The sequence below is a fragment of the Xiphophorus hellerii genome, chromosome 11, assembly GCF_003331165.1.
Source record: "Xiphophorus hellerii strain 12219 chromosome 11, Xiphophorus_hellerii-4.1, whole genome shotgun sequence".
NCBI classification, from domain to species: Eukaryota; Metazoa; Chordata; class Actinopteri; order Cyprinodontiformes; family Poeciliidae; genus Xiphophorus; species Xiphophorus hellerii.
Window position 1 is genome coordinate 2,254,214 of NC_045682.1, and position 20,678 is coordinate 2,274,891.

Genomic DNA, 20,678 nt, shown 5'->3' on the forward strand with positions numbered 1-20,678 from the left:
AGATGTTCGCACCACAGCAGCTAATAGGCTGATCCTCATGCCCTAGAGCAGGGTGTCCACATTTTTTGTCACATGGGCCAAAATAGTCAAATTAGAAGTACCAGAGAGCCTAAAAAATGCCATTATAAAATTTAGAATCAGTAAATTATATAGATTTTTTTTACAGTAAACTTAGCATGCAATATTTTAATTGTAAAGTTTAATGTAAAGTTGTCAGATTTTTTATAGGGAGGAGATGTGTAAATCATGGTACATCCTAAACTTAAGAATTTTGCATGTTTACCTTATAAAAATAGGAAATTACTTTAAGACACTACAAAAAATGTAGTGTATTACCAGCAATCAGACCAGGATTTATTTTTAAGTACGTACATGTACATAATACACATATTGTAGTGCAGTCACTTCTCCAGCTTGGTCTAGAAACAGCTACTATTCAGCAACACAAGGATGCATTCACACCAGCCCTGTTTAGTCTCTTTTAGTTTGTTTGTCTATAACCTTCGGTTTATTTGGGAGGTGTGAATGCGCAATTAATGTGAACCAAAAAAGCAAACTCTGATCCATCAAACAAAACTCGTTCTGGGTTCGGTTGAAGTGAACCGGTGCAGTTTGAATGCATTTGCAGATGCCAAGAGTACCTGAGACCACTCAAAAATCAGGAAGCAGATTATAGCACAAAGCATTTTGGGTAAAGGCAACCAAAAACAAACATATGTCTAGCAATAGCAAAAAAAAAGGCTTGTGTTTTTTTGCCAAAGAAAAAAACAGAGATCCTACAACCATTAAAATCTGACGCTACTCCATTTTTGTTTACATTTCGTAAACAAAACACTACACTAAAGAAGGGAGATGCACTCATTATCTTCAGAGATTTTTATGTCGTTTCCTTCAAAGGTTCTTGATGCAGCGCCACCACAGGCCAGAGAAGGAACACAGTGAAGTGTTAAAGTGAAATTCATCAGCAGAAAATGCAACAAATGTAGCAGTTTTGGTCCTCAATCAAACCGAGTCAACCCTTAGACACACCTCTTCTCCTACACACACACACACACACAACAAGAGTGTTTCGAGTCGGATGGACGACAGTAACTATTCTTCGTTTCGGTTTGGAGCCCTGTCGGCCCCAAACACTTACAAATAAAAACTCAACACAGCTGAACGAAGGCCAAACTCGTCTGTTGGCCGTCCATCAGTCACTAATGGTTATGATGAAAATTTGGCTCAGACAGATCCCAGCCGGGCCGCATTCACAGTCATTTTCTCCTGAATCCCCTCCATCTATTACAGCACAAAGCTGCAGACGTTTTCAGACAATGATCACAGCGATGATTACAGCACATATTATTCAAGATGGCTGCTTCCCTTCATGATGGAGAAAGAATCCTCAAGAATGTCTGACAATTGGATATTTAAAGGCCGTTAAGTTGTACAGGAACTGAACTGTCAGTTTTATTCTTAACTGGAAGAAACCATCAAAGAATCAGTTGATAAAGATTTCTAAAAGAAGTTCTGATATCATAAAAGTCTTTAGTTTCTATTGGATTTATGTACATAATGATTATAATATGTATGTAAAATGGCTGCAATATAAAGAACGAAAAATTATCTAGAAAAGTCCAACATTTAAATCATGTATTTGTGCAGTTGCATCATTCTATGATTTGCATTGAATATTGCAGTTTATGAGGACTTTGCAAATTAAATGTCAGTCTTTGCAAGAAGTTCCAATATTTATTATTGCTTTATATTATTGTATTAAATTTTTAAAAGTAAATGAAAGGATTTAAGTCAGTTGAGATAAACACAATTTTTAACATGTTGTCAGTTGGTTTTTCTGCCCTCTGGTTTGATGCAATCTGTTCTTTGTTTTAAATAAGCTACAATAGTTAAATCATAAAAGGGGGAATTTAGCAGCCTTCCAATATCATACTAAAGGTGGGCTCAATGTATTTTCAGTAACCAGAAGTTTTTAAAAATAAGATGTTTTTTCCAATTTTAAACTAATAATTATTTTATAAATTATTCCAACAATTACTTAATTGGATAATAAAATGTGTGGGAAACACTTTGGGAACCACTGCTTTACTGTATGCTCGAACATTTGTAAAGGATGCATCTGCTTAAGCAGATCTCACTGGTTCTTGTGTTTTATGTTATTCCATCTCCATAAGATAAAAGCAAATACGGAATTCATACTTGAACTGTTAAAGCCAAAAGTTGTGACTTATTCCTGTAGGAGCTTACCGTTTTGCAGTTTTTTCAGATGCATTTAGCTGATTTATTGACAGAACTGATGTAGCTCAGATGTAGATGGGCAGATGTATGGAGTTACAAAGGCTTCCAGCTCTGAACCAGGTACCAAAAACGCAAAGTAGCAAAAACAAAAAGCTGCAATCTGGAAACACAGGGATACATACTGTATGTTTCCTGTGCAAAGCTGCAAGTCAATTTCTTCACATTACAAAATTGCATGAGGTTGTTTCTGGGCAAATTTGACTCAGAAACATAACATCGTCACTTCTGCATATTCCTGTCAGTCCCACTCATTTTAAGAAATGTTTAAAAGAGCAGAAGTTCCCTAAATTTATCTTCTTCACATAGCTCCACACTTCCACTGAATTTTAAGCTCCCAAGGGCAAACAAGTGAGGTAATGAAGCGCGACAACGATGGCTCAGCTTCCCTCGACTCCCAACATCCCCGGAGCCTCACATTTAGCCAACTAACTGCAAATGGAAAGTGGGCTAACTGCAAATTGAATGTCGCCTGGCAGAGGCGGCCGATGTGAGAGACCGAAGCAGGTACTTCCAAGAAAGAGGAAAAAAAGAAAGAAAAAGATGACGGGGCAATGTGTTTTTCTGAAGTCCAGGATGTCTTTGGAGGTTTATGTGTCTGACATATTCAGATTTTCACTAATGACGATCAGAAGAGGTTTGGATTCTCCCTACCAACCACAAAAACGATCCAAAACTCACCTATAAAAACATGTTAGCTCACTGGCAGACAATAAAACAAAAAGCTAAAGTATCTTTTGCTGGGAAGTTTCAAACTATTTGGAATTCAAGGAATGTTTGTGGCTACAGAATACCTAAATCAACAGAAAAAGTAATAAAAACAAACAAAAAGTTGTGTTTCTACCCATATTACAACTTTTTAAATGAACTTTCCATTCATCTAGTGAATGTATTTACACCAAACCCTACAACAGTTACCACAACCAGTATAATCCCAACCTCAAAAGTGGAAATTTATGGAATACTTCATGAACCTTTTTAGTTAATTTGTCTTGTTTATTTTTTATCTGTCAATGCTATTTCTCTTTTATATTTTTACACATATTCGAAAAACAAACTAAATGATGAAAAATGGCTTTAAAATGGAAACACTGCTTAAAGGTAAAAAGGAAAAACAATTTAATATAACTTGAGATTTAAAGGATACATTATTAACTATGCCTGCTAACAGAATAAAATCATGACTTATCAATTTAAATGGAACATTTAATAGACCATTAACTGGCCAAATTGTCTTTGTGATTTCTGTAATTTATTCATGAAATAGAATACTTACACAAGCATTTCTTCTTAATTTTGTTGACAGATTTAGAACTTTTTACTATAAAAGTGATATGCACTGTTGGACTTCAAGCCCAGAAAACAAACAAACAAACAAAAAAAACCTATGACCTTTCATTTTTGTTATCAATTACGTTAAAAAAATTGATTTATGAATATAAAAAGAAATGAATAATAATAATAATAAAAAAAAACAAAGGTTCCTTCCTTAACTTTAAATATTGCTGCACTAATGTGCAATGCAGCAACATTGAGGACAAGTCAAATATTGTGAAGGCAGACAATCAGCATTTTAAGGTTTTTCTTATAAATGCCCTTTTGTTTCAATAAAAAACCTCCCAACAAGCAGAATGAAAAACACAGGGACTGAATCTCTGGTTTATCAACAACCAGCACATTTAAACCTCATGAAGGTATAAAAGAAAAGCAAAACGCATCGGAGATACACAGAGGAAGCAGCAGGAGACGAGTAATCCTCAGCCTACAGTGTGACAGCACTCTGAAAGAGACCGCTGATCTGGATTAATTCTGGATTCGCAGTGTCAAGTTTACAGCTGCGCAGATAAACACCATCCCCACCTTTTCTCTGCCGGTTTTGATGTGCCATAATCCTGCTATCCTCTCAGGAGACATCCCATAAAACCCACTCCTTGGTTTCATTTTGCCAGCCTAAGGAAAAATGACTTTACTGCTGACTGATAAGACGCTGAAATTTCTACAGCAATTAAAAAAGAACGGGATGATAAAAGTAGATTAGGAAACGATCCAACTCACAAGCCCAGGACAGATAATTAAAGGACATCTTTTATATTTTTTCCACACTGTAAGACCAAATGAAACCTAAGCTCACATAACACCTAAAATACACAGTGGAGCCAAAAACTATTCATAATTAAAACTATGCAAAATTAGGTTTAAATCAGTTTACCAACATGTAACTTTTTTAATCAGAGTTTGAGCAGCCCAGCCAGGGCACGAACAATCATGGTCTAACTAGTGACTTAAAATTAGTTTATGACAAAACTCAATGGTTTAACTTGTTCACTTAGGAAAAACATTTAAATAAGTTTAATATAATTTCCTTGTGTCATTTTAGTTTACCTAGCTAGCTAGGGGCGCTGAAGTTAAGGAAGACTCGATGTGCTGTTGTGAGCACTGTTGACGACCAAAGCTAGCTATGTCATATTCGGAAATTGCACTAAATTGTAATTGTGAATGGGGTGCTGTGGTGGTAAAGGGGTTAAGCACTACCCCTTTGCCATTCAGGTTCGATTCCCGGCCTGCTTCTCTCATTACCCACTTTCCTGTCAATTCACATGTGAACATGAAAAACATGTGTTCTATATAAAAACATTTATTAATGATGGTGAATGTTCAGCATAGTTTGTTGAAACAATTTTTTAAATTTCTTTGCCTTTGAATATATTCTGACAGTATGCAAATGCCACCTTTTTTTTTTTTTTTGCCCATATCAGAGTTTTTTACAGAACGGCCTAATTCCGATTTTTTCTCCCCCCCAAAAAACTCGATTTGATTAACTTCCATATGTGGAACTAATCGTTTTCAAAGTGTCTGCAGTCTGAGCGGTCATGTCACATCTGACTTTTATGTCATTGACATGAGACATGCGTCATAATTCTGCACCAGAATCTCAGTAAATCTCGATGTAAACAATAGATTGTTCATTACAGATAGCTTTCCAAAATTTTGTGCAAAGAACAGATGTCTGCAAAGTAAAAATAAAGGTTGTTGGTTTTAAATTGAATAATGGTGCCACAAAGAGATAAACGAATGCTATTCGCAACAAAAAACGTGTGCGTAATTAAACAATGACCATGTGGCAGGAATAATAATAAAGAAAAAGAGAAGCTGCTGTGTGCTCTCTTCAAATCACAATGACAGATGAAGAGGTAATATAGAAAAGTAAAGTTTCTCCTAGCAGCCTACAGGAGCTTCTTTGTGATGCAATTCAGCTGAAGTTATGAGACGCTTGGGACCACAGCCGAGGGCTTTCACTCAGACTCTGATCTGTTTTTATTTCTGTTTGAAAGAACCTGTCTCCAGATCTGTCCTTCAGGTGAATAAGAATCTCAGGATCCCAACAGACGTACCACTTGTGGCCAACAAACTCAACTCATTCTGTAGACTGAGGAAACTGAGCAGGAAAACCACAGGAAATAAGTATTTCTTTAGAGTCTAATTGGTGTTAAAACTGCAGGATTAAAATGGAGTAACAGCATAGCAGTAGTATTCTACAGTATTAACAGTAGGGTGTTGGAAAAGGGACACACTATATATATATATATATATATATATATATATATATATATATATATATATATATATATATATATATATATTGTCAAGAAAACTGGCATGGGGTTGTGAGATCTTTCCAGGTACACGCAGAAAAGGTGCATAAAGGCCTGAGAGAAATAAAGCAATCTTGTGGTTTGATTAAAAGTTAATTAAGTTGAATATGTATGAATACGATGGGTAATATGGGTATAAGTAATCACTCAATAACTTTCTGAAATGTATTTCTGAACAAATGATCTGTAACAGTAACAACAATGTAATGATAGTGTTTAATGATTTATAATAAGTAAGAGATGTAATTAAGTCTTAATTCAGGTTGAATGTGTTTAATGATTTGTAATAGATAATATAGTGAGTTATAGAAAAGAGAAGAGAATATAATGTTAAAATCAGCACGGGGGGTGAAGTCCTGCTGTAAGGATATGTCGCAAGTTGGGGACGGATGGGACTTTCCACACGACTCAGCGAACAGGTTGGGGACCGTCGGGGCTTTCCATGAGACAAAGCAGAAGTTCAGAGCTCCCCACACACACATATGGGGGAGACAAAGCAGAAGTTCAGAAAAAAAAATAGTAAACCAAGCTCTCCATACACACATATGGGTAAAAAGAGTATAAAAAGGGGCTGAAAAGAGGAAGCAACTGTTCTTAGTCCGCGGCGTTGGAGACGAGTCAACACGGAGAAGCAGATTGAGGAACAGCAAAGGACCGCACCTCAGAACCATGGGGAAGTTGAGACTTCGCGCCGCTAAGAAGGGACAAGATCCTACAACCCCAGCCCTGGTTCCTGATTCGACCGTCGGCCCTGCCTCAACCCAACGATCTCTAATGCTGCAACAGACTTGGAGAAAAGACAAAGGTCCCTGAGGGATGAAGAGCTGGGTTTTCGAAGGATTTGGACCCGTTCTGCTTTGCTTCTATTCTAAGGAGGATTTTTCCACACAAGGACAAAGACTCTGACCAAGGATTCTGGATGTTTCTGTTGCCAAGATTCACCATCAACTGGGTGTGAGTTGAGTCTGCTCCATAAAAGTCTATCTCAGAATTTGCGACATAGGATAGGGAAAAGAGACAGGATAGTATGGTTATACATGATGATTTTATTATACTGCTCTTGAATTACATGCAATTGATTATTGATTTGTATGTCACATATCCCTGCTTAAGCTTGCTTAATAAATTTATATTATAAAATTCTAATGAGGTTAGTGGACATTGGAATTAATTGAGTCATTTAATCATTTTTCAGTTCTTTTAATTGAGGTAAAACTAATGTACATGATTCCAGTAAATAGGTGGCTTCATAATTTCCTTTAGTGAGTGTAAATAATGACCCTGGGACTTATATCTAAGTCACTAAACTAATCTAGCCGGTTCCAAGAGCGAGTTATATTTTAGGAAGCGAGCTACCGTTAACAGAAGTGGTTATTGGAATTATGCAGCTGCGAGGGCTACTCAGCTGATTGTTTCTTAACTGTAAAGGGTTGTAACTTCTGGATCGGAGGTAGTTAGAGCTAGACGAATCGCTTTCGCCACCAGTTTGAATAGATTATCTCTTATAGACCTCTTTTAGGGTAATACCCAGGTCTCAGAGATTTTCCGGACCTGTTAGACAGAGAACTGGTCAGTAGTCAGCCCAGGAGAAGTTGTGAGGAGTGGGCGGGGCTGGCTATTGCGCAATAACAGACTATATATATATATATATATATATATATATATATATATATATAAACTGCCAATTTATAAGAATTTCAAATACTTATCTGATAATAAAACCAACCAAATAAGGTAAATTAAGGTTAAATAAGGTACGTTTAATAACTGTTGAACCCCAATGCTGTAAAACTGTCAGCAACTTAATTTTTTTTCGGGATTAATAAAGCATTTTTTAATTTGAACTTCAATTGAACTGGGGCAGTAAGCTTCAGTGGGCGACTACATCTTGAAATTTACTGGCTGTCAGATTTAGTAGCTGTAACAGACTGAGTAACACTGAACTTAAGTAGCTGTTAGCTTGACACATATTAGCATGTACCTATGAATCTGATTAAATAGATATATGCTTCAATAACCGCTAACTTGACTCTTGAGAAGTGTTTACACTAAGATTTATAAGCTGCTACATACATATGCTATTAAACTGGCTTTGAATAACTTAAACAGTACAACAATAAATTTGGCTTAGAACAGTTGCCAACAGCAAATTTGACTTTGAGTGTTTGACTTGAGTAGTTAGTAGTTAAAGTAATAATAATAGCTAGTGGAAACGTACATAAGATAAGATAAGATAATTTTATTAGTCTCCTGAAGGAGAAATGTATCTTGGAAGCAGGGGCAGAACTTCAATACAACAGGCTCAAACGATCATGTACACCTCAGCCCCTCCTGTTATCCATGCAGCTGTAGAGCTGAGCGCTCCCAAGGACATCATGCCTTGATAACAACATCTTATCGGACTTCAGCTGGGAGGCTGAGCAACGTGGTTTCATGGCCCTTTGATGTCACCGCCTTCACTCATGTCTTTGTTTTGTCTCTATGTTGCTATGTGCCCTAATGTGTCCTTTCATCTAATTATGTCATTCTCCTTTTATTATTTAGAAACTGTATAGTATTCACTTTTAACCCAGAAAATGAATTAGATTAGTCACTCTTTAGCTTATTTCTTTAGAAACTGTAGAGTACTCACTATTTAGACCAATATTAGATTAATTTATAGATTATTATGCAGAGTGACTCCTATTATTGCAACTTAGAAAAATAATTAGAACAAACTTAGAATACAGGGAAAAACATCTTCCAGAACAGGAACATTTAGTTTTTATTATTACTTAGAAACAGTGGAGTACTCATTACTTTAACAAATTTAGAGCACACTTAGAAAATCCAGAGAATACATACTTACTTACACTTATTTAGCAACAGAGAACAGGGATTAGAACTTGGAACCCAGAAAAAACTACCTTAGCAACTACTTTTTAGACTCCTATTCTTCCAAACCAGAAAGGTAATTAGACCAGAGGATACTTACTAGTTTATTTAGAATCTAGTTTATTTACTTTGGATCAACATTATTAGCTTTTTCTTCTTTTGCTCTTTCCTTTGGTTTGTTATTTTGTTTGTATTTTATTTTAATTCCTGTAAAGCACTATGTATTGCTGAAAATGTGCTATATAAATAAAATTACCTTTACATTTAATTTGGTACATGATATTAAAATTACTTCAATAGTTTCTACTACCTAATAACTGAGCAGGTTGACTAAATATCAACCTGTTACAGTTGAGAGTTTGAGAGTTTCCTCTCAAACTCTAAACATCTTTGAGCAATTTCTGTGCTTAAACTTTGATAAAACTTAAAAAACATAAATAAAATAACCTTGCACATAACTTTGTAAGTCACAAGAGAAGCAAATGACACTGAAAACCCCTCAACACATCTGAAAAATAACTGCTTACAGAGCTAGTGACCCTCCAGCTGAGAAATGAAGCTGGGAGCCGCTTTTGTTTTGAAGTTGCCACGCTGAGTCGCAGCGGCTTTATAAACACAGACTGAACCACAAACGTTCATCTTTGCCTGACGGGTCTATTCCTTTTAAGGTCACGGCGCTTCCAGCTGTTTAAAGAAGGAGTCTGAGGTTCCTAAAAACTAAAACTACCTTTTCACTAACAGTGATGTGGCAAGAAAATAGAGATGGTCTGCTTGGCATTGACATACACATTCAAAATGCGCCAGAGTTCACTTCAACCGAACAGAGACAAAGGTTTATAGGCAGACCAGAGTTTGCTTTTTTGGGTTTGCTTGCACATTCACACCGCCATAAATGAACTAGAGTTTGATTTTTAGAAAAAGTCATGCTTTGATTTAATATTTAAAAATTCAGAGTCAAATTCATTCCCTCCAGTTAGCTTTGTTAAATTGCTTTCAAACATATTTTAATTTGGCTGTAAACCTTGTTTTGTGTTTAACTTCTTTCCACTTTGCCATTCTTCAAGTTTGTTGTGTTTCTTGTCTGTGTTAATTTGGTTTATGAAGCATCATAGCTTTAGCATTGCAGTGGAAAAAATGGAAATTCAGAGATAATTTAGTTTGCATCTTTGTTACACTTCTCCAGAGCATGACCTCTCTGAAAGTGTAAGATATTAAACAGACCATTTTTAAAAAGCTGTTTGATGGAGAAAATGTATTTTCCATGACTGGCGCTTCCTCCCTCAGCGGCAAAGTAAACATGCAAACAGAAGAGAAAATGAGGTCTGTTCAGGGGGCAGCCGCATGCAAGGGGACCTGCTTCCGTCTGCCTCAACAACACAATGCTGCCGTGCCGAATTATCACAGCCAATTTACTGCCTACACCGTTATCATGCGTCCTACATGACTTTTAAAGAAGTGAGATACAACAGACTTTTTCCCCCTAAGCAGTGAAATGGAAAGTTATTCAGACACTGATGCAGAAATGATGACTCCATTAAGGGAGTTTTCATAGAGATGAAAATGAACTGAACCTCACATTCATGTAGGTTCTGATGCTGAAGGAGGCAAACTCAGCATAAAGCAACAAAAAGCCAAGATCCAGACTTTCTGCAGGCATGGAAACGACGACACAAGCATGGATTTGGTTTAAACTCTGGCTTCAGCAGGAAGCACAGCGATACATCCAGAAGGGATTCATTAAAGCCAAACATCAGTATCTGCTGAGCACAAAAGGATTTACTTTCACTGATGGAATAATTTTATTCACTTCCCTGCAGCTGAAGGTTTGAACATTTGGTCTCTGCCTCAAGATCAAGTATCCCTGCATTAAAACTAGTGGCGTATCGATCGATCGGCCACCGATCATAATCGGACCATTTTCATGAAAAAGCGTATGATCAGTAATCGCCAATCACTGGCTCTTGTTGCCGATCACAAAAAAACAATCACCTGCATCTTATACTTCGCAACCTGCAGAAGCCAGTGTGCACCGTCTCTACCCCTTTACTGCACACTGCAGGTGGTCGCGGCAGTAAAGCAATGTCATGTGGAACTTTAACTGAGAGCGAATGGGGAAGTTTGCGTATTGCGATGAAAGAATACCTCAGGGATGAAGCACGTCAAAATGCATCAACACAGGGCATGCTGTGATGGCGCAGGGGGTTAGCACGCCCCACGTTTGGAGGCCTTAGTCCTCGACGCGGACGTCGCGGGTTCGACTCCCGGTCCCGACGACCTTTGCCGCATGTCTTCCCCCCTCTCCTCACCTTCCTTCCTGTCTGCCTACTGTCTAAAAAATACGAGCCACTAGCGCCGCAAAAACTCTTCGGAGAAAAAAAAAAAAAATGCATCAACACAACAAATTTAATGACATTTAAAAAACAAGCATTTGACATAGTATTGGTCTATTGAAGCTTACTGCAGGAAAAAAAAACCATCCAGAGTGGTCAGACAGCAGGTAAAGTAGCACACAACTACCAACACTCATCTGGATGAGCATGATGGTCAGAAAGCAAATAACCCAAAAAATAATTCAAGTCATGGAGCTGGTGCTGTAATTCACTGGGTTCTGCTTTTGCTGTTGGACCGCCGCTGCGCGCTACTGAGACCAAATATTTCGCAGACGTAGCGGAATGGGAGCTCCAGCAGACTGGATCCTCTCACACTGAACGTCTCCTTAAAGCTGGAGCATGCAACTTAAAAAAAAAAGTTTTAACATGTATATTAAAACTTTCACTGTCCTAACATGAGATAGATATTGTGTGAAGAAAAAAGAAAAAAAAGTTGTAATTACAAGAATATAAGTTGAGATTTCTAAAGTCTGTGAGACAACACAAAAAGATAAAATTTGAATATTTTACAGCATTTGTGTTCTCAGATGTAGATTACACTAGACAGCTGACGTCTGTGCTTCTGTTAATGAAACATTTCCATTAATATTGGCAGATTTTATCAGTGTATCTGAATGAGAACGCTGTGAATAAACAAAGAAATGCTGTTGTGTAATTTAAATAACAAGAAAATATGAATTTCAGAGGAGTTCAAACTGGGAGATAACTGAAACAAAATGCTGGTAATATTCAGCCAGTGAGAAAAGTTTTGAACTCTTCCACCAAAACTCCAATGTTGTTCAGGGTCACAGAGCTGAGATTAAACAAAACTAGAGAAGCAGATGGGAGAAAACGACATCATGCAACATCAATTGACCATCACTGCAGGACAGTAGGAGTTCAACACAGTAATCTCTCAGAGGCAGCAGTGACATGGATCACACTGCCAGAGATCCAAGAGAGTGTATGAAGAGCATCGGTTTCTGACCTGATAAGATCCAAAGACCCAAAGTTGGACTGTCCTGATCATGAAGCACGAAGGCTGTGTAATATTAAGAAAACAGATGAGACCTTATTAAACCAGTTGTATCTTTGTCCCAAATTCCGCTTTGTCCGTTCTAACAATATTTATTAAAATATTGCAAATTCTTCAAAATTTAAAGAAATCAGAAAGTTTACTTTGTAAAAGTGCTAAGAATAATTTTTGTGTTCGAGTTTGCTTTGTTCACAAATACATCTCTACAAATTGTTAACCAATTGCCGATAGCTGCTTTTAAACTCAGCCAGTTAAACTCCACTGCCTGGCCCCTCGACAGACATCACAAAATCTGCAATGAAACACTGTTAGTGGGTTTGGTGTGCCTAACAGGAAGCGAGGCCGCAAATCAGATTCTACTTAAAGCTGCAGAATGCCACTTTTAGAAACAATATGTTTTTTTTTAACATATTTGTTAAAATAGTCACTATGTTATGACTCCTCCAGGCTCTGATTGGTTGTTTTTGACGGGGAGTGGTGCATTTCTTCAGACTGCAATAGCAGCACAGGGGGGGAGGAGAAGGAGATTAAACTTTCGGCCTTGTGTTATACTCTCATGACACTGTGACAGTTTAGCAAATATGTACATTTTTTTACATATTTTAATTTAGTAATTTAAACAAAACAAATGAATACTACTCATCTTTACAACGATAGATTTTAACTACACATCTATAGCCTCGTATCTAACAAATAACATTCTGAATCTATACTTTCACGTTTCAATCCAAGAAGCATGGACGGAACCAACAGCTCGTTGGTGCATTTGACCAGGTTAGTGAACTGCTGACTGAGTCACAGTGAAACACAATGAAAGGCACCTCCAGCACACTGGATCGGCTTTGAAAAGGAAGCGGAGTGAAAGGAGTAAAAATATATACTTTCTGCTGAAGCCAGAGTCCCATATTCCACACACTTTATTGAATTGCTTTTATTATGTTGGAGGAAATGTGTTTTAGCTGCTTCTAAAGAGAACAGAGGATGAGCCCACCCCAGATTCACAAAAAGACACAAAATGACTGCTTTTCTCAACTCCTCAAAGGAGATTTTCATAAAAAAAACAAGGCGGCAGAAAACCAGGACAGCAGCGGAAAACTTTTACTGTTCTCTTGTAGCAAAATCTAATAGTTAAGGAAATTAAATCTCAGATTTCCAGAGTAAACTTTGGACTTTTGTTACTGAAGTGCTGACAACATCCTTTGATTGTTTATTTTCCTCTTGGAACAGTCTGCCCAGTGGCTACCATTGAATATTTATTGATAATGTCATATGACAAGAATCCATATGCTTTTAGAGCAAAACCTCAGAAATGCTTTTCTTAGTCCGAAAAGGGAGATTAAAAATTATCTACTTGAAACACAATTCAAGGTGAAAACTGATTTATTGATGTTTCATATGTTAAAGAAATTTAGTTGTTTCTTTGTAGAATTTTTATGATGAGGATGCTGATATGTCGACTTAAAGTGACAGTCACGTAAATTTGAGTTTGGGATCTTTGAAGATCCTCCAACTTACTAAGTTTAAAAGCTGATTTTTGAAAAACATTCCAGTGCAGGGATGTCCAAACTTTTTGCTTGGACATTCCAAAATTGTCACTAGAAGGCCAAAAAGTGTAATTTTTAATAACTTTTACTGATGTTTTTTGGTTGTTGTTTTTTTTTAACAACTTGATAATGTAATAATTTAAACAAATGAAGTAATCACATTTTTTTGTTGAAAAGAGATGTTACTCTTAAGAGTTTTGTAGGTTTGCCTTATCAAAAGATATATTTGTCGGGTGTTTTCTGAAAAAATAACAAAAATTTAGTCAGTTCAGAGCAATAAAAGCAGGATTTAGGTCACTCTGTGTTTGGAACAATTGCTATAGTGTCAAAAACCAAGCTTGGACCAATTGTCAAAGCTTATATAGTAGATATGAATCAGTTGTATAGTTTTTTTTAATTTTCAATATAGCAGCACAATAGTTGAAAAATACTCAATATGTAAGAAGGTTTAAGGGTGGATTTCCACTTGATTATTCAACTTTCACACCCAAAGACATTAAAAAACAGTTTTTCTAGGTAAAGTGTTTTCCTTCCTATCTTAAGTAATTCTGTAAAGAAACAAGCAGCCTTGATAAAAGAAATCATTAGGATCACGATGTGATCAATGGTGATATGAACAGCCACTCTGCAAAGCAAAACGGTTTAACTGACTTGCAGCAGCATCAGAGCCATATTTCCTCTTGTTTCTCATTCAGAACAGAAAAAAATGACTTTTTATTCTCAACTTCTGCTACCTGCAGACGGGATGTTTCTAAACCAAACTTGTGGTGCACAAGATATCTGGGTCCAAAACCTTAAAATATTCATGATCTAAGAAAGAAATGTGCAGATTTGGAAAAAAGAATTACATTTTAAATATTCTCTCTCTCAATGTTTGGGTGCAGAAACCTGGAATCAGAATCTATTTTTAAAGTAGCAGGATTTATTTATTTCCATTTCACATCTGCTGATTTTTGTCTCCCCATTTTAAATCACAGTGCAGCCTGGATGTGAAAAGAAAAACTCACGCATACAGAAATCCCCCGAGTATGACGCATGAATGTTGTGAGAGGAATGACGAACAGAGAGCAGAGCAGCAAACAACAGACGCAGCAAGCTGGGATAAAAGGCGAAAACGCTAAAGTGAGAGGATAGGAAAGGAGAGAAAAAAGACAGTAAAGTAGGAAAGGAGGGACAGCATGTGGTCGAAGCAATCAGGATGAGGTAATACTGCTGATGAAATCCAGACAACGATGAAGACAGACCTCCAGCCAATGAGCAGGAGCCAAGGGGAAAAATTATGAAATGTAGAATAAAAGCAGCAAAAGGAAAGAGCAAATGCACATTTTTATCCTCTACTTGTTGCATACTGTCAGTATTCTTTTGAAAATATAAATCAATAAGATTTTGTATTCAAGTCAAACCTCTACAGTCCACAGGATGTGTTCTGAAATTGCATTAATCAAGAAAGAAAATTCACCAATAACTAATTTTCACCAACTAACATACATAATTAAACTGAAATGATGGAGACCCTTGATCACAGTACAGTGGGGAGTGACATCACATTGTGTTGGTGATGTCAGACACTGGCTCCAATATCAGGCTGCAGCAAAACCAACGTCATGTTCTGAGCAGCTAAGCAGCTGCAGGTTTCACCAGCTCAAATTCAATTCTTCTAAAGAACATTATGAATGAAATGAAACACCTGAAGGGTAACAAATGTACAAAAGACAATCACACATACACATACACACACGCCCCCCCACGCACGCACACACACCCCGACAGAATCTGCAGCAAGATCTGAAAACAGCTGTTCACAAACAATCTCCTTTCAATCTGACTGAGCTGTTTTCCAAAGAATGGGCAGAAATTTCAGTCACTAGTTGTATAAAGCTAGTAAACCAAACACCAAAACACTTGCAGCTAGAATTACAGCAAAAGGTGGTTTCACAGACTATTGACTCTGGGGGAGCTGAATACTTTTGCACACCACACTTTTCAGTTTTTTGTCAAAAAAGTTTTGGACCATGTATAATTTTCTTTCTACTTCACAACTGCATAACCATTTGTGTTAGTCTTTTATATTAAATCTCAATGAAATATATTTATGTTTGTGGTTGTAATGTGACAAAATATAAAAACTTTGCTAAGCTTTTATATAGGGATGTTTGTTAAAAGTGGTTTATTAAATACATTTTGTTTAGTCAACAAAACAAAAAAATGTTCAAGAGCATCTTCAGTAGCACACTACTGCACAAATGAGAATAATCTCACTGAAGTAACACAGGTATTCAAAAAAAGGTAACCAGATGTAACCTGAGGAAGAAATGATCTTTATTGTTCTGGCATGTCCTACCTCAACATCCTCCACAGCAGAGTATTTGACTCCTATTTGTCCGTCTCAAGACAAACAAAGTGTGACACCAAGAAGTTCAGCTGTGGGTCAGTGAGGGAGACATCTTGCAAAGTCTGAACCCCTGGGAGGGTAAAGGCTCCTTGTTTTCTTCCATCAGGTTTGGACACTGTTGTTCATTCCCTCACACTGTAGAGAACACAAACTAAACCCTTCACTTCATCCTGATTATTCCTCTATACAGCAGATTCATTTACACTCCACTTTATTTTCAGAAATTCTGTTTTTTCGGGATAAAAGTAAGGGTGTTTTCACATCAGATAGTCTGGTAGACTTGGTTTGATTGGGGACTACAATTGCAACAATTGTTACATTTTCAGCAGGTGTGGTTCGCTTTCACACTGCACCGTCAAATAAGAGCAAATTCCTTCTTCACAAAATGTAAGCAAATATGGAGTGGCATCAGATTTTCACAGTTGTAGGATTTCTCTTTTGTCTTTGGTAAAAGACCATGAGGCTTTTCTCCTGCTAGTGCTAGACTTGCATGCTTATTTTGGTTGTATTTACCCAGAATGCCCTGCACGACAGTTTGCTTCCTGCTTTTAGAGCGGTCTCTAACAAAGCGCTATACAAGTATACAAACCGTTTACCATTTCGGTCTGCATCAGTTTATTTGCACATTCACACCTCCCCAAGCAAACCAGATTTTCCAGGCAAAGGAAGTACAGCTCAGTTAGAGCTGGTATGTAACTTTCTATACTTATCCCAGTTGATCTGCTGATTGGTTCTTAACATTTACTTAAAAGTTTAAGGAGAAAACTTTACAAAGAAATCAGCATCAGTAAGTCCAGAATGAAAATCTCCTTGTGGATATTTCCAGGCTGCTCAGCCTGTAAAGAAATCTTCCTGTCTGGGTTTAATTTCAGCTTTGCACCTGGCAACCAGTTTCTGCAAACCTTCGCTCTGTTCTGATGGTGATCTTTCTCTCAGGCATGAGGAAAAAAAAGGTTTACAGAGTCCGTCTGGCACATGGCGTGTTTGGAAGAATGCTGCATGCATGATTCAAATAGAGGGCCATATTTGGATTGTTAGTTATGAAATCATTTTAAAGTAGCAATTATTAGTAGAGGCCGATGAAGAGGAGCAACTTTAGATGTTTTTCTGGCACAGAAACACTGACGGTTGAGGAAAAATGGCCTAAATACATTCAGGCCACATCAAGACTGTTTATTTGTTTCAGCATGAATTTGAATTTGCAGATTTGGTTGCTGTATGTAACAATATCCGGGGTCGCATTAACCAAATATTTTCCACCTTTGAAAGTCCAGACCTCTACCAGACTAATCCGTACACTCAAAGAAAATTCAAAAATAACTTTGCAGATGATACACAGCTCTACATTACAATGTCACCAGGTGAGTCTGAAGCCATCCAAGCATGCTAAGAACAAATCAATACGTGGGGGTGCCATACCTTTCTATTGCTGAACAGAAACAAACTGACATCATTACTTTTGGGTTCAGCAAACAGCTTCAGTTATTACAGCTAGAAACTAGCGATCAGGCCCAAAATCTGGATGTAGTGATGAACTCAAACATGAACCTTCAGAGACAGATACAATGCCGGTCCTCTATTACCTGAAGAACATTTCTAGGATTAAAGGGCTAATGTCTCAGCAAGATCTACACAAAAGCATTCATGTGTTTATCTTTAGTCTCATCGATTACTGCAACAGTGTCCTCACAGGTCGGTCTAAAAAATGAATTCTCCAGCTGCAACCGATCCAGAATGTTGCTGCTCGCAGTCTCACTAAAATCAGAAAGACAGAGCACATCAACCCGCCAGCTCAGAGAATAGACTTTAAAATACCGTTTATAAATCACTGAATGGTTTAGCACCACAATACATTAAAGATCTGCTGTTGTTGTATCAACCTTCCAGAACCTCTCTGGTCTTCTGGTTCTGGTCTACTCTTCATCCCTAGAAACAGAACCAAAACATGGAGACGAGGCATTCAGCTTCTATGCACCACAAATCTGGAACAGACTTCCAGAAAACTGCAAAACTGCAATGAAACTTAAAATTTAAACTTACTCTGAACTTACATGTTTAGAGTTACCTTTGATTACTAATAACTCGAACATTGATCAACATATTTAATGAGGATTTGTTTGATGATGACATTTGACAAAATGTAATGTTTTTTGCCGTTTCATAATTGGTTACTATATTGTATTTTTATGATATAAAGCACTTTGAACTGCCTTGTTGCTGAAATGTGCTCTACAAGTAAACTTGACTTCTTTGTCCAGGTTAACCATTGGCCCTGATGTGGAGCACCAGAGAAGACATAAGGTCTTCCTTTCATTTTCCAAGTCAGTTAGGCAAGTTAACCTTTCAATCTCCTAACAGATTTGTGCATTTTTCAGAAAAAACAAACAATAAAGCCAGCCTCAGAAAGGCTCCCTACAGTTTCCTCACCATAAATTCAAAAAACCAGAAAGTGTTTCCCTCAGAGCTCCATTAAAGCTCGCTGTCCAGGAGTAACTAGAGCTCATGAGACGACCTGAGCTCCCAGATGAGAGCAGCATCTCCAGCGTTCATGGTGTGAAAAACATGCTGGGACTCCATAAAGTGAAGGCCTGCAGACTACCATTCTTCAGGTTACCCTCAGAAACCACATTAGGAGAAAACATTGTGATTCAGTGAGACACGAAACCAAAATCCGTCACAAATACAGCTCAGAGGTTTGTGGTTCTTCTGAAGACGTTTCACCACAGTTTGATGGACAGCAGGAAGCAGCAGCTGACTATAATCATGAAAAACTCTGTAAAAACTCTTTTGTAACAGTCTTTGAACAAGGATTCAAATATATTTTACTAATTCAATGAATAAAATAACAACTAAATACCTACATTTAAACCTGCAAGTCAGAAACCTGTTAACTGGAGCACACAGACTCAGAAAAAGGCAATTTTCTGAAAAAACAATACATTCAGAGAAGTAACTTAGCTGTCAAACAAATATACATTTTGCATTCAACATAAAAAACACAGTCTGTAAATATATTCTACCCAGAACTCCTCAAATAACAGCTTAAGCTTCACTAACTGTAAAAAAATATATATATACAGTATATATATATATATATATTAAGTTGCTTTTTCTATCCAATTAATTGGATAATAGAAAAAAATAATCAACAGATGAGCCACACACTGTATCAAGTTGAGCAGAAAGCTCTGAGCTTTTCACATATTGATGTTCTGTGAATTCCTAAGCTGCTAATTCATTGTTTGCTACAAATGATCAAGCGTTCACTAAATGAATGCTGTGCTACTGCATTGTAGGTAATTAAACATCACATTTTTTTGTAAAAAAAGGAATTTAATTAGTTGTTTATTTTCATCTTTTAAAGTATCTCTAATAATGTATAAAACGGTTTTAAAACTATTTGCAGAATGAGCCAAATTTTTCATTCAATCAATCAATAATCGATCAATCAATAGAATAATCAAAAATTAAGTGGTACAATAATCAATTACTTAAATAACACGTAGTTGCAGCTCTGTTATTTGAATTGCATAAAAAAGCATCAGCGGATCAATGAAAATTTGCAGAATATGCAAATTTTTTATCCGATTAATCCATTAATCATTCAATACCGACACAGAATGACACAGGTGCTTTAACATGAAAGAAACTTGGTGAAAGTTGTTCAAGTCTTTGTATAAACTGAGATTTCCCAACTACAGCAGCAACCCAACATACATATTTTGGTTAAAAGGTCGTAGAAAAAAAATATTTTTCCTGAACAACTATTAACATCAAGAGTTTCTCAAAAGTTTCTGGAAACACATATGAGACACAAAGTAGACATTCTCAGTAGGTATCCTCTTCCTTCATTGCAAAAAAAAAAAACCCAACAAACTTTCCAGACTCACCCCACAGCCGCCTCTCCCTCACACTCCTCCAGAAACCATCCCAAGCCTTGTTGGTGGAGTCCTTCACATGCTCGCTGAGGGATCTCCTCAGTCGGGTTTTCACAACCGAGGTCTGAGCCATATTCCACATGTTGAAGCATCACATGACAACCGCAGAGAAAAACTTGCAACAGTTTCTAATCCATAAGGGAAGCGTCGGGCAGAGGGCTGTGCTGGACTTCAGCGCTGGACTTTAGCGCTGAAGCAAAGCGGAGGAGGAAGACGAGCAGGCAGAGGGGCTGACACTTGATGCAAAAAGCCTGCATGCAATTTGTGAAAGAGCACTTTTCCTTCCCTCCCTCCCTCCTTACAGCTGCCGACTCGGGCGGTTGAGTGTGAGTGTTCGTCTGATTTTATGAGGACCAGTTTGGGTTTTTTCTCCTGAAGACGGAATGAAAATTAATCTCTATACATTGTTTTAACACACGGACATCAGCACACAAATTAAAAGTACATCCAGTGCCAACTTTAGGTGAACTTAACTGAATCTTACAGACATTTCGGGTTTCAGTCTTTTACACTGATCTGTCTCAATTATCAGACAGGAAAGTGTGTTATGTGTGAGGGGGAAGACATGTGGCAAAGG

General features: G+C 37.2%; 1 protein-coding gene across 1 annotated transcript in view; it reads right to left on the reverse strand.

The window, feature by feature from the left end:
• LOC116728719 (rho GTPase-activating protein 7) overlaps positions 1–20,340 on the reverse strand; it is a 100,845-nt gene extending 80,505 nt beyond the window's left edge. The window contains exon 1 of the mRNA XM_032577003.1: positions 20,054–20,340. Coding sequence (XP_032432894.1) covers positions 20,054–20,183 — 130 coding nt within the window. The 5' untranslated portion in view covers positions 20,184–20,340. The remainder of the gene's footprint in view (positions 1–20,053) is intronic.
• Between the last annotated feature and the right edge of the window lie 338 nt (positions 20,341–20,678).